The sequence below is a fragment of the Pollachius pollachius genome (assembly GCF_949987615.1).
Source record: "Pollachius pollachius genome assembly, chromosome: 8".
Classification (NCBI taxonomy): domain Eukaryota; kingdom Metazoa; phylum Chordata; class Actinopteri; order Gadiformes; family Gadidae; genus Pollachius; species Pollachius pollachius.
In genome coordinates, this window is record NC_136941.1 from 9,964,434 (window position 1) to 9,979,881 (window position 15,448).

Consider the following 15,448-nt stretch of genomic DNA (forward strand, 5'->3'; position numbering starts at 1 on the left):
ATTTCTCGCACTCTTGATGACTTCCGCTCTGCAACTCTCACGGCATGTCAGACTCCGCTGATTGGTTTCTTCGGATAGACGCTTGAAATAGAGCTGGGGGCTTTACCGATACCCCGCACTACACAAACAACCTGCCCCCGTCTCTTTGAACCAGGGGGGCCTTTGGGAGATCGTGTATCATGCAATTCCCATGCAATCTAGCATCTCGTGCAATTTAATTGATGGCAGGCCCCATTACCCTGAGTGTAGTAGGTACCGTGTAAGGCTGGGGGTATTAGGACGTTAAAGCCCTGACTTAACACTGGAGTCTCCAGTCATTCCGATGAGCAGAGCTGGATGGCTCACCAAAGGTTTACTCAGAGGAGTGTAGAGCAGTGCTGAGTGCTGTTTTGCATCACTAACCATTAGTTAAAAAGTTGTTGTTGGTTACTGTTGTTATCATACTCTCAAGATGAAAAGGTATGACACATATTTGAATAATGGTTTCTGGGCGAAAGACACTCGTGGAATGTTTTTTTCCAAGGTTATTTTGATGAGGAGAGAATTCATCCCCCGATGTCTCTGTGTAGTATTTGGATGTTTGTTGCAGACGTTTGGTGGTAGAATTTTAACTCAGAACATTTCATGGAGCCTCCAGTTATTAGCATTATTTTCCCTCTGGACGCCATGCAATTACAACATTCTGCTGCCTTGCTTAATGTCAATTTGGACTCCAAGGCCAATACCACGAATCTTTGACTCATAATACCCGCTGTGCTTAGGTAACGGAAAACACTGCAACCTTGCTGAGAGCACTATAATCATCCCTATTCAATGCACAGGGATTTGTTAGAATCCCCTTTGATTCCGAAATATGCAAATGAGACAGCTTTTGCCAGCACTGCCCACAAAGCAAACTAACTACCCTACAACCCAGTACCCCACGCATGGCTGAGCAAATCTACCTGTTGGCCTCTTCACAATGCAGCATTTAAACGTTTTATTATTCAACTCTTGGGAGATTTTGCCTCCACACAAAACCTCCCAGGCACAGAAGAACTATCTACCTGTTGGTTTAATTCATACAGCCTACAATGCATGCAGGGTAATGTATTGGAGGCACCTCAGACAGATAACACTGAGAAAACATTTATAATAGTAATGGCTAGGGCTGCAGTAGCAGCACCAAGGACAGGCGTTTATGCAGCAGATAACCATAGTTGATTTGTTTTGCACCCCGGGCAGACAGCGTTCAGTCATGCTGTCGTCTACGACGGCTATCACCATCCAAGGTCGGGCTAGGTCTCCCCTGGTGTCCCACAAAAGACTGACCAGCCCACCACAACCCCTCAATAGGGATGAGCAATATACATTTTTTCAATGCCTCCCCAAAACATCAAGGTTTACTGATCAATTGTCAAAAAATAAAAAAACTCTTAAAATGAAGCGAGGGTGCACCTGTCTTGAGCTGCTGCACTCTGTTCTGCCACAGGGTGGTGAGTTTGACGAGCCGTTTCACCGGGAGATGGAGCGACGTGGCCAGCCAGATTGAGAAGAGCATAAGCATCGTACTTCATGTTTTTTCTCCATATTCTGCTTGCATGAGGATAAAGTGTGAGGCATAATTTTACCTGACCCGGTTGTGCTAATTTAACCTAAAAGATGGGAGTAAGAAAGAAATCCACTAACTCTTTATACCTTGCGTTTATCAATGTTACATAGCCTAAGCTCTGTGCACATCTTGAAAACAGAGCCATAGAGGTAGGACTAATTTGGGGGAAAAGAGAAAATCCCACAAACACAGTTTTCAAACCTTAATCTTATTCTAATATGAACATCTGCGATCAGATTTTAGTCCTTCACCATCTCACGGTGATGGTGCATGCTGCCATTTTAGTGCTGTCGCTATGATAGGCTTGTGCCTGGTGCTCAAGCCCATCCCACTGGATTGGCTGACGTCAGTTCAGATTCCCTAGCCTGAAATGAATCAAGTACGACCCCAGTTCAATGGCTGTTGGATAAAAAGGAATAAAGTTGAACAAAATGGGACAAGAACGAAAAGCATATTTTGAGATGGTATTAAAGTGGCACCTTCGAATTTTGATACGACCATGGTATCGCTGCCTGAATATATCCGAATACCGTTGAACCCCACCACTCAACCACATGATCTCCCCTTGTGGCACCACTTCACCCTCTACCGCTATTTCGCCCAGCAGCCCAGAACGGATCGTTCCAGAGGAACGCTTTGATCTATCGATGGGCCTAACTGCTACAGCAGAGGAGGTCAAGGCGACATTGTCTCTAACGAGATCACAGATATGAATTCCATCGCTCGCAGCCTCAGTGGGCACCAAGTGAGGACGCCCTCCCCAATCCCACCACCCCCTCCTAACCCTACCTCCCAACCCCCTTACCCCCTGCTCGCTCCTAAACGGCTTCCTATCATGAGACAGTGAGGAGATGAGGGACTAGAGGCTGGGAGACTGCAGGGGTAATAAGGACGTACCGGTGTCGAGATGCTCCTGGCCCTTGGCTTGCATTAAAGATAAAAATGTTCTGTTCTTAAAGAGGGTGACTTAAATTATCGTGCATGGGAAGCTTGTTACCTACTTTGAAAGTTAGATTTAATTTGACGGCTACAGAGAGAGAAAGAGTAAAAGGGAAGTTATGGAACCTTGACGACTTAGTATAATTTCAGTGTTTTGGAGGAACCGAAGGGAAAGGGCAACGTGTAATTGTTCAGCATCTCATTCTCGCTGTAAAATGAGTTGTTTTGCAATAGCCGCAGGTGGCTGATGAGCCCCTTGTTTATTTGGATGAGCAGAAAACCACACATCATTAACATGCTCAATAAAGCAATATGATCATTTCATGTGATAAAAAAGGCGAAAAAAAGGGAATAAATCAATTGCCCTAATGTAAAACAAAGCATTATTACACTAAATGAGCAGAACATGTGAAACACTAAAACAAAACGAAACCGTGCTGGTGGCTCACAACGAGGACATCCCAGGCAGCGGTGCAATATTGGAATATGAAACGCGAGAGAATCATTGCTTTAATATGATCTCATCAAAGTGGCAGTATCACAGTAAACATAGTAAAACATTGAAATGTCGAAATGTATTATTCAACTGACACTTGGGACGGTGAAATATCCCTATATTCAGTTCCCCCGGGGGGGTTGAAAGCAATGAAAAATCTGCATATTTTACTGCCTCACTCTTTACACTCTTTACTGTTTTATCATTCACACAATTATCTTTTTCAACTGTGCATTTTTCACACCAGCCTTTACGCTTTACTTTTTCATATTTCCGGTTGCAACAGCGACAAGCTTCATCAATCTGGGAACGAGCCCGCCTGCGGCCTCATACCGCTGGGACGTCCTCGCGTTAGGTCTCCTCTCTCAGTGGCACAGCGGTGACAGCCATCATCCTCTTCCTCTTCGGGCGCTATTATAGTGACGCTCACGTTCTCCCATTTCTGTTTTGTCACCTGGCTGTGTTTGGCATCTGTGTGCGTTGCGAGTGCTTATCTGTGTATGAAGATCAAGGGGGCCCTGGTATCAATCCCCACAGAGTGTTGGCAGCCTAGTCTAATCTGTTTAACTAAGATCTGCCAGGTGATTCTTCAGTTTGACGCTGGCCCATGGCCAGGTTCCGGCCGTGGCCTACTCTCAGGCTCGGTTGCACTCCAGTCGGTTGCAAAAGGTTCAGTGGATTCGCTGACCTGCTTTGAAAAACGAATGGGGCTCAAATAAAAAGCTTTTATCCACTTTTCATGAGCAAAAAGCTGCTCTATATAAAAAATGAACTAATATTAGTAGTCATTTACGACGTATTACCATGTAGTGGTCGAAGGCATCGTTAAACAAAAATAATTGGCCACAATGGGTTCAGAAAGGAAAAAAACTTTCTAACCAAAAAAGCGTGGTTGGCATTCCTATTAGCAGGGCACTGCGTTAATAGGCCTGACACATTGAGGCACGGTGAAATGTCAAAGGCCTTTCACTCCCAATGACCTGCGTCCTGCTCCGTCATTTGCCGTATTCTTCCTCTCCCGGCTTTGATTTCGTTGGCTTCTATTCACACCTCAATGTTGGCCGGTAATGGAGGAATAGGAGGGATTCAGAATCCTTATTTCATTGTTATAGTAAATCCCCACAGAGCTCAATCTATAGAAGACATAAATCTAGAGGTCGTAACAACCATATTGTACTACCTTGTTATACGAAGACATTAAGATTGTAGCTGGGTTCCAGGAGTGCCGAACCCAGCAAGAAAAGAAAAGAAAGAAGAGCTTGAAGGATTGAGGCTTGAATTGGCTTTCTGCTTGAGAAAATAGAGCCTCTTTTTTCTGAACTTTATCTAAATAAAGGTAAACAAGCCACACTCAATCAAAGTAATAGTCCAATTATAAATGTAATAAATCCACTATTTCCCCGAATGACAATTCCCAGGTGCTTAAGCAACAATCAACTCAATATGTTACATTATATTGCAGAGTATGCCTCCTCTCCTCCTCTGGCCATAGTGGCTCATCATGCTATAATTAGCCTCCATCCCTTTTTCTTCTTGTCGATACTACTGACGTTTTTTTGACGCTAAGGGTTTCCTGTGCTACAGCAGTGCGGGAGCTAGCTTGACGGACATACTGCTAATATGCAAACAGAAAGCCAATATGAGCCAAAACAGGACTTCATGGACATCTCCTGGCGCCCATCTGGTTGGCGCCATATGGCGTAGCGTTAGTGGCGGGCCAGGGAAGGCCCTGGTGGACTGTATGAATTATGAAGCCCCTTTCCGAACAGCGCTATCTGTCGCAGCGTGGAACATACTGTTTTGTTAGTGATTTCCCCTCAGCACCTGTGTGTTCCCAAGGACCTGACGGTGGACAGGTTGGCATTCTCCCTGGAAGCCTACAAACCAACTGTGCGACGACTGGCCGTTATCAGTCTCCTTCAACAAGAGAACCTCATCAAAAAGCAATTCAATTCCACGCACTTAACTCCCTGAAACGACAAGCCATTAGTGCTGCTGCATAATGAGCCTTTTTCCTCTGGCGGTGGTGGCTGCCATCACATATCAAGTGTTCAAATACTCTGAAAGTGTAAACAACTTGGAGATATAGCGGTTGATCTGGTCTTGGTCTGGATATTATTCCGCAGGACCTACGTTTGAAATCTCTGTATAAGGGTTACATCATTAATATCATACTTTCACATGCTGTGTCGAAGACGGACGTAATGGGCACAGTTAAACTGTGCAGAAGTAATGATGTATATCAGCTGCAAAAACAGCCTGCCCCAAAAAACTGTGAAAACCAGCCATCGCTATCGCTGTTCATGTAATTCAGTGTGTCTGTATGTGGCACAAGTTATGGTTCAGTGTGTGGAAATAGGGCGCACATGACCAATTGATTGAGCTTGGGACTCACTAACTTGCCACTTGCCACTGGTTCCTTCCAGCACCAGTAGTGTGGAGCCGCCTTGTACATAATGGATAGGAGAAAGTGGCAGCCCGTTTCATAGGCTTTCATCATCAAAGTGTTTCCCATTGAGGCCTCCGTCTCACGAATGGGACTGTGGCGAAGGGACCCCCTCGACAGAGGGGGTGAGAAACTCCAAATCCACTCCCACCTCTCTGGGCTGGAGTCACTGCAGCCCTGGCACTGTTGAAATTAAATGTGTTCCAGAGTTTTGTGAAAGTGTCTGCGAATGTGTGTGTGTGTGTGTGCATGTTGGAATCCAAAATGATCGTCTAGAAGCCAAACTATCGTATCGTCTCTCTGAGGGGAAAATACAAATGAGTCCGCTGTAGTGAACGTGTCTCTGGGTGAGATTGACCTGCGCTCGTCTCGTGGCCCGTCTCCTGGTAGGTAATGACACTCGTGCTCCCTGGTGACCTCGTGAAGATGACTTGACCCTGGGATGGGCACCAGCTACTGTCCCCGAAGGTTAAGGGTCCCTTTGGTCCTTTTGAGCATTAATCATTCTGGGCCATTGGTAGAGGTGTCTGGGAGAAAGACATAAATATTTCAAGGATAATTAATTCACCATAAGATTGCTCTCCAAGGAGCGTGAGGAGAATTAAAGACTGAAGAATCCCTGTCAATCTTAAAACCACCATGGCCCTTATATAATATACCATGCCACCACCACATGGTACACCCATATTGAGTTGGATTCTCACAGGCATTATGAGATATACAGTACAGTAGGGTTTCGATTGAGTATTGATCATGTACACTCACTCAACAGAGGTGTATTGAAAGCTGAATTTGCCTTGTTGTTGAGTTTTTCCCCTTGGAATAGGACTGGTGATACCTGAGGGATATAAAACCAAACTTAATGAAGAGACACAACTTATTGTTCCTCAATTGACGAGTGTTGATTAGAAAACAAGCACACACACGCACACACACACACACACACACCCCCCCCCCCACACACACACACAAACAGACACAGTTACACACACACAAATCTACACACACACACAAACACACATTTTGAATTGCTCTGATGCTCCACTACTTGATCTTTAAGTGCAGCAGCGGCTCTCCATTATGCATGGGGCTCTGTGATCCTCCCAGTAGAGTCAGTGGGATCCCTGGTCGCAGCGGGACGCACACTCAGCAGCATGGCTGACCTACTAATCACTATGCTCTCCTGCTAAGTCCACGGCATTTCCTCTTTGATCTCCCAGATATGACAGGGCTGACAGCAACTGGACAGCTTGCCTATGATTTGGAAGTAGATATCCTCTGCTCTTGCAATCTTTTGCGAGAGCAAGGCTGACATGAAGCAAGTCAGGTCTGGAACATAGGCAGCAGCAGCAGTACAGAGATTGAACTGTTCTGCCCCTCAAATAATGCAGAGTTACATTAAGCCTAAAGCGAAGGGGTCTCTCTGTGTGATCTTTTGTTGAGTTACGGCATGGGCCAAGAGGCGGGATGGTAGAAGAAGGCAAAGATGCAGGACAGGGTACAGGAAATCCAACAATAACAAGGGACACAGGCAACTTTATGTTCGCAAAATGTGTTTTTGAGGTCACCCTGAAGTTGTTCTAAGGGATTATCTAATTTCTAAAAACTGCACTGTCCGCTCGATTAGAGTTTATTTTTGGGTCTAAAGAACATGGGAATACACCTTTACATAGTGTGATTTATGCATGATTCGATGACCCCATTACAACTAAATGTGAGAATAAAAGAGTTAAAGATTCAGTCAGTTGCAAAAAGATATATAGAGCATTCAACAATTCTCTGGAAGCTGTCAAAGTTGTTTTCTATCTGCATTTCCTGCTGTATTGAATAGCCATTCTTTAAATTTGTTAGTAATCATCTCACAATTGTATGCCACTTAAAACCACTTTCTTTCCTTCTACCTGTGGTAAGCAGAATAAAAATAGCTGCTCACATTGCATAAGGAAATCTGGTTGCCATCTTGCCACTCAGGTAACACCGTTCCAATGAGCTGACGTTGTGATGTCCCTTGTTTTTCTTGCAGGGGCATACCTGGCAAAGCATGCGGAACCATTATCTTGTCAGCGGAAGAGCTGGGAAACTGTAGAGTAAGTGTGTCAACCGCTTGCTGAGTCTACCTGTCATCGTGTGTCTACCTGTCATCGTACGCCGTCACTCCCTCATATTATATAACCCAAGTACGCCAGTGATCTCTGGACTAGCCAGCTGAAATGAGTCACTTAAAGCCCTTATCTTCCAGAATGTGTTCCCCTTTGTATGTGTGAAGCCGTTGTGCCGATTACATCTCCTGAAAATATAATTGTGTCGTGTTGTTGGGAGCAGACACGCTAGGAGTTTTTAAACGGACACCCACGTTCACCCCAATCACTGGATCACACGCGCTCTGTGCTGCGGTGGGGTGGTTTCATCCATGAATCAGTGCTAATAGCCCCGTGCCCCATCGTCTCCCATCGGCTTCTTCTGTGTGCTGCTAAATGAAGACAGTAAATAATCATGTTATGGTGCTTCCACCAGAGCACGGGGAAGGAAGGAAGACTTATTGGCCAGAACAATTGGTCTCCCTCCGGGGTTGTAAAGCAAGCCGTTGAGCTGCAACGGCCGCATTAATGTTTTATGCCATCTAAAAGTCCCCTCCGCCCTCACCCCTCACACACACATGCACACACATCAAAGCTTGATTACATTTCTATATGAGTCAACATCTTTTCATAATCACTGCATTTTGGTTGTCTGCCATTTTTTTCATACAGTTTTATGCTGCAGCGTGTCAAAAAAATGGATCACTGATGACTTAAATAGTTGTGCTTCTTGACCCTGAAATTGACGTGGCTCACAGCTAACGATTGCTCCACTATTAGCCTTTATTGATAATTAATGGCGGCTGTACTGCAGTTGAGGTGTTTTTGCTTACAAACATGTGTGTGTGTAATGAAGGGCTTGCTAGGGGTCACCTGGCCGTGACACACAGAGTTGGCACCAATCAGTACAAAGCACAACTTCAATCTGGAATAGCAAATATTGTATCATTGCCAAAAGGGATTATTTCCTCTCTCCCCGACCTTTAAAATAAATAAACAACAAAAGCTGTCAGTGAAAGTAACATTTCAGTGACTTGTATGTTCGGAGATACTACCGTCCTCTTGGGGATGTATTTCTATCTGTAAGACATCTGTGGGACCTGCCTTTCCCCGAGATAAACACAGGTATTCTGGTTTGGAATCCGCTGAAAAGCAGGCCAGTGTACAGGCCAGGCAGGCCGGGGGGGGGGGTCCTTTGAGGATTTGCTACGTATCATTAGACAGCAGGAGAAGCTCCAGCTCCAGTCGCAGCGTGGATCAAAGCCCCCTTCTTGGCTGTCGTTATCTCTGACACGTATACAGCGGGCCGTGTGCACTGGGCTTCACTGGCTGGTTGGCAGGTAGGCTGGCAGGCTGGCCGGGCTGGCTCCTTGATACTCGTCTTTTACTCACAGGTCTGCTGTTGTTGCTTGCGGCGGATTCAAATGCAAGCAGAGCGTGCTGCAGTGTTCGCATGGCAGTGGGGGAAACACAGGGGACTTCATTCCCTGTCCGGTTATGCGTGCAGAGGCCGCCTGGCCAAGCATCTGGCAGACCGGCTGCCTGGAGAGAAGGGGAAATGCATATGGTCAGCAAAATCAGGCGTGGGTGTAAAAAGTCAATAGTAACAATTTCCCGGTTGATATAAGTGCTATGGACTCAAGTGCGGTAACAGAATCATTGTTAATCACCTTCATCCGCTGTATTGACATTGGTCTGTTGGTGTGGCTGGGGACTTTGCATTGCTCAGCATGAAGAAGATGACTGCTAATGTGGAAACAGCTGACTTTGTGCACGAGTTTGTCCCTACAATGGTGAAGAGGAAATGATCTCTGATTCTATTAGGAAGTCTATGCAATAGTTAATCAAGTAATACATTTATACATCGCCCCCTCTCGTCCCTCTTGTTTACATCTTTCTGCAAATTCACCATTAACACACAGAATGGATGAACTATTTATGTCGTTAACATGCGAAAGTCTCCTGTTCTTCCTGTTCATGTGCTCCATTTCCCCCAGTGCTGAGGCCCCCAAGGGCTCTCTAAGGAGCCCTACCTGGGGGTTCAAAACCCCCACTGGAGGAGGCGCAATGAAACACCCATCATCCCAAGTGGGAGGATTATTGTTCCTCCTTCTTCACCGTTCCTTGGAGATATAAATATATATATTGAGAGAGAGACATAGAGCGAGAGAGAGAGAGAGAGCGAGAGCGAGGGAGAGGGCGAAAGACAGAGATAGAGAGAGGGATATAGAGAGAGGGGAGAAGAGAGAGAGCGCGAGAGAGAGAAAGAGGGAGATATAGTGAGGGGGGAGATAGAGAGGCAGTGTGAAGCAGTGAAGTGAGGATGTGGTACATGTGCCTAATGGAGGCCTTTTACACACCATATTTCCGTGACAGCGTAATTGTGCAGTCTGTGTAATAACAAAGACAGACGGTGCTGTGAACTGATTCTACTGAGGTTTGTTCAGAGTTTAGATAAGTGATTTGTGGTAATTTTCTGATTTCATAAAATAAACCACACTAGAATCAGGGGGAGAGTACAGACAAAATAACATGGTTATGGGAGCGTATCAAGGGAGCAGACAGTGCACATTTTGTGCTACACTTTACATTGATTGGTCTTGGTTGGTCAGGGCACGCCTAAGCTCTATGTATTTGCGCTTCCAGTCTACAACTATTGTTTGCCACTGCTTAGAAGAAACAGTATTATTTGGTTGTGGAAACCACACATAACCTTAGTCGCCTTGTGTCGGTGGTAAAAAGGAAGCTGAGAAACCACATGCCCTGCCCTATTTAACCAGAGCTCACTGTTTTCAATCAACACCCCACTTTGTTTTTCTCCTGATGACAATTCTTTTGATCGGATAAAACCATCAAATCACAGCTGCTCCGTATGCACTTGACGCTTCAATCCACAAGTTGTTTTTCTCTCTCATAATGGCATAAGAAAACAGAGTGTGAGCAGAGTCTGCTGTTGATGTCTTCAGAGAAGGTAGATAACAGGGGGGGTGGGGGGGGGGGGTTGCATAGATGAAGGTTAGAAGAACGATCTGCAAAACAAGCCCGCTGGGGTCGCCTCAATCAATGTGCTGGTCCTACATATAAACTCCACTTGCCCACTCCAGATTCACTCTTAATTTAGATTCAGCAAAAGCCTTGGTCCTCGGTACCAAAACGCCGAGGGACTCCCAAGAGAGGAGAGAGGATACACAGCTCTTTCTTCCACCCGTGTCGGCCGATCGAACGGCGTGCCCTCTGACCAAACACTGCTCCATCTCAGCTCACAATGCCAGGCAGACTCCCAGTGACCCCGCCCCCACCCACCCCTTACATGTTCTTGTGTGCTCTGTGTATTCAGATAGAGTGTAGTTCTTCACAAAGTAGTGTTAGAATAGGAGGAGGAGGAGGAGGAGTGGGCCACATTGAATTCCCTGCTGAGTTTCCCTCCGGTGCAGATGTTTATCTGCACTCTAATGGTGTGCAATGAATCAACAATGCTTTCCCCGCTCCCTCTCTCCCTGTCTCTGTGCTCTCCGACACATCCCAACACCTTGACCACAGGGAGAGAGTGAGAGAGAGATAGAGAGACAGAGAGAGACAGATGGGGAGGGACAGAGATGGGGAGAGCAAGCGAAAGAGAGAGCAATAAAGTCTCTGCCTTCATTGTCCTTGTAATGGCAGTGCACTGCGAAATGCAGACCCAATGAGTGTAATTATGGTAATGCCACCCTTTATAATGTATAATTAGCTCCTCACACACCCTCCACATCCTCTCTCCTCTCATACGAGAGGTTTCACAATCTAATTCAGAGCCTTTTGTGCACGTTATTATATCGACCCATGATTATGCGGCATACTTTACATTAGATATCTCTTGTCTGAGCAACTGCATAATAGATACAAATATTAAAATATTTTCCTGTTTGCTGATTTCTTTGGGAAATCAGCATGGAAAAGAGGAGCGCCAGTGTAGATCAATGATAGTTGTTTTATATAATCCTTTAGTTTATATTTCTATGTATATATTTGCATAAAGAGAGTATGTAATAGAAAACCAATGAAAGAAAACGCTTTAAAACAAATCTCCTCTAATTGAAAAGACATCATTTTAGACCCTAATTCAGATTTTCTCCCTTTTTCTCTCATCTTCTGTCGCTGCCTCTCTCTCTGTGTCTCTCTACCTCTCTCTGTGTCTCTCTACCTGACCCTCTCCACTCAAGGACTGTGCAACAATGAAATTCTGTGCCAACAAGCTTGACAAGAAGGACTTCTTCGGCAAGTCAGACCCCTTCATGGTCTTCTACAGGAGCAATGAAGACGGGACGTGAGTTTCTCCTCCTCAAAGAATGAATGTTCTGTTGAAAAGCCAATGTGAGATTTAGCTTGGGATACCTTGCTTGTTGCAGACCCTATTGAGAACACTGGGGAAGAATCAGTGGTTGGTTTTTGTTGAGGAAACTGTTGTGGTTTCACGTCACCAGGTTTACGATCTGCCACAAGACGGAGGTGGTGAAGAACACCCTGAACCCGCTGTGGCAGCCCTTCTCCATCCCCGTTAGAGCCCTCTGCAACGGAGACTATGACCGGTAGGACATCACTAGAGGCCCTCACACACACACTAACAGGCACTCTCACACACACACAAACACACACACACGCACGCACGCACGCACGCACGCACGCACGCACGCACGCACACACACACAATTGCACACAGGTACAGTACTGTTCCCCCATGACCCATGAGAGTTTTGATCTGTGGTGTAATCAGACTGCAATGGGATGGGCTCAGCAAACTTAGACATCATCGATTTTCCTCCCGTTATTTTATCTGCCGCTCCAATAGAGAGTTATTACGGGCCTATTTTCTGCCAGGCGTGCCGGGCTGCTCATTGATTTGTCCACAACTAGCAATAGCTTTTCAGGGGGGGAATCTGCTATCTTATCTGGATCTCAGCGGAGCAAGGGGCCAAGTGGGACTGCTGACAAGCTGCAAAGCCCCGGGCAGCACTATAAACCCAGGTGAGAGAGTGGACCGACAGGGAGAGAGGAAGACCAGTAATATATCGTCCATACGTTGTTATTGGAAGATAACATCAGAGGTATATAGTGCACGTTCAAGTGTTGGAAGTGCACACATGGACAGGTCAACTTGTGCAAGTTGGATATGTGTGGGCAGGAAGTGTACTGGGAAAGGAGTTCAGCCCAGGACAGACCCACTGGGACGGGACCGGCGGGGGTGAGGTTTATATCTGAAAGTCAGATACATTCTTGTCGTGGGCCGCCTCACTGCTGCGCATTTCTTTTGCACTTGTTCTAGGTTGGTAACACGCATTAACTAACGCACCCAGCCCAATCTCATGTTTGCCCGCATGACTGTTACAAAGAGAGGGCTTGTTAGGAGACAGAGCGGGGCCGCAAAAACATAAGAGAGTTTTTGACGACCCACCAGCCCACCGATGCGGTGGCCCACCGGGATTTGTCCCTTTGTGCCACCACTGTGTGTGGGTGTTCTTACAAAACCTATTTCATTCATGTGTGTTTAAAAGCCAAGAGAGCTTGCAGTGCAGAACTATTCAAACAGCCCCCCCCGCCCCCCACCCACACCCACACCCACACCCCACCGGGGGTGCGGCTCTTGATGTCAGCACAGGTTGTCTGTACTGATACCGTCTGGGCTCACCTGCCCGCTGAACCTAACTGGGTCAGACAGATGGACCGGTAGCCTGAACACCTGCTCATCCTTCCTCCCGGACGTGTGACAGCTAAATGTGTGTGAATACAAGTGTCCCACCCAGTTTCAGTCTGGCATCTTTTATTTATCTGGAGCAAGGTTTTTGTCTGCACTACATTCCCTTTCCAGGCTTTCAGGACCATATGATTCAATGTAATTTTGATATATTTATTAAAGAATGATGTGACAAAGGTTAGTGAGCATCACAAGGTCTGTAATATATCCTGACATTTCTATGTCGAGGGAAACGTTTTAATTGGGACCTATGGGGGGTTTGCGGTATTCGACTCCAGGTCTCATGAGGAATGCTTTAATACTGTTGGGCTGCAGACCTGAATGGCGGGCACAGCTCGGAGGCCCGTGATGAAATGCATTGATGACTGCATTTGTCAAATAAAGGCAAAACATTTATTTTGATATCTTGCCGATTTGCAGATGGACTGCCGGAGGTTATTCAATTTGCTTTTCCATCTTTGTTTTGACTGGTTCCTTCTATTCTGAGCCTCCTAGTGTCTCTCCGTTTGGATTTTGTTCTTAGCTTGATTGATTCTTGGGAATGGAACGAGTCAGGGGGTTGATCCTTCACTTTCCAAACATCCCTCACTTTCACAAAACCCTGGCTTTTAGAATTGTTTCTTTGATTTCTGTGTACGTTTCTATTGAGTGAAGAAACCCATAAAAGGATTGGTCCCACAGTCATGCTTAGTACGCATATAGAGTATGCTGGATTTGAATGTTTTAATCATTTCAATTTTGTGAAATGCATATGCTCCTTGCATCATTATGCACATTTGGTTTGCAAATGGGATTAACAGATAAAGTATGAAAAAACCAAAATCAATGAATAAAAAAAGTCCCCATAATTAAAAAAAGTATTTTATTTTAGGTTTGGTGCTCTAGTGCCTTTCAATACGATGTCTGAGCACCGTCGAAAAAACAGCATATCCAAAACACTTGACAAAGACAAGAAACACAAGCACGAATTAACGGAAAACACCAACGTAAAAGCCACATCACAAAAGCAAACACCACAACATCACAGAAGCCGACAATGAAACGCACTGAGTCGTTTGGACAGCGGTCTGTTGTTGCCTACACCTGTGGGTGAGGAAAGTAATTTTTGTGGAGTCAACCTGTATTCTTAATCTGCATCATGCGGTTTGTGTGGCAAGAACATCACATTCCTGTATGATGCTGATCAGCCTGGAACAAGTGAAGGTTGATTTTCTACATTCTTTTTCTAATGGTTTAGGCTAGGGTATATAATAATAGTCCACTGGAAATGATGGTTGGCCGGTCTAATGTTGCCTCTCACTTCCGTTATGGTGTGGCTTTTGCATTTGTGTTGTGTATTTTGCATTTGTGTTTCCCTTTTATGTGCTTGTGTTTTTCAAATTTGGAAAAGCGTTTTTGTTATGCAGTTTGTTCGACACAGCTCAGCCACTGTATTTTAATTAGACTGCAGTGCAACGACAATTTCCTAACATAATATCTCTGATTCACTTCATCTACATATTCAATTTCATGCCAAGTCAAGATTGCCAATAACGAAAGGCACTTGCTTTTAGTTTCATTTACTCTAGCCTTAAGTTTACTTTGATACTTTATCACACGGTGCACAATATATTTCCCTACATTTCCTCAACATCGGATGCTTATTATTATATGTAGCTGTGCATATTTAGCATTGTATAACTTTTGAGTGCAGAAAGATTGAGATCAGCTCGAGGTGGCTCTGAGCTCCCCCTCAGAAGTAAAAGAAGATCCTTCTCTCCCTCCTTTGGTGAGGGATCATCTATCCATCACTTTTTGGGGGAATCTAAAATTAGATGCCTTTTTTGCCCTGCAGGGATTGGTGTCTATCTCTCAGTCAGCATAACACGCTCTGTTCTGCAGCTTAATGCAAAAGAGAGCATAGTCTTCTATTCGGGAATAGAAGAGAGACATATTTTGCTACTTATTACTTATTACATTGCTACTTACACTGGGGTTATCATGACAATCCTCAAGTTAACATGAGTACCCAGTGGCTATAATCCAATCAGTTTATGGGACTCTCAATGGGCTTTACCTTATTGGTTTAAATAGATCCTTTAAATGTCAGCTGTACATGTTATTTTTATCTACATTGTGATATATTTGCAAACTCACTTTTAATTGTTTCTGTTACAGCTAATGTTTAAGT

The 15,448-nt window shown here is 45.1% G+C and overlaps 1 protein-coding gene across 1 annotated transcript in view; it reads left to right on the top strand.

Moving 5' to 3' along the window:
• cpne5a (copine Va) overlaps positions 1-15,448 on the top strand; it is a gene marked incomplete at its 3' end in the record, with an annotated part of 58,469 nt that overhangs the window by 21,757 nt on the left and 21,264 nt on the right. Inside the window, exons 8-10 of the mRNA XM_079742074.1 lie at positions 7,496-7,559; positions 11,750-11,853; positions 12,011-12,115. Of these exons, the coding sequence (XP_079598200.1) occupies positions 7,496-7,559; positions 11,750-11,853; positions 12,011-12,115 (273 nt within the window). The remainder of the gene's footprint in view (positions 1-7,495; positions 7,560-11,749; positions 11,854-12,010; positions 12,116-15,448) is intronic.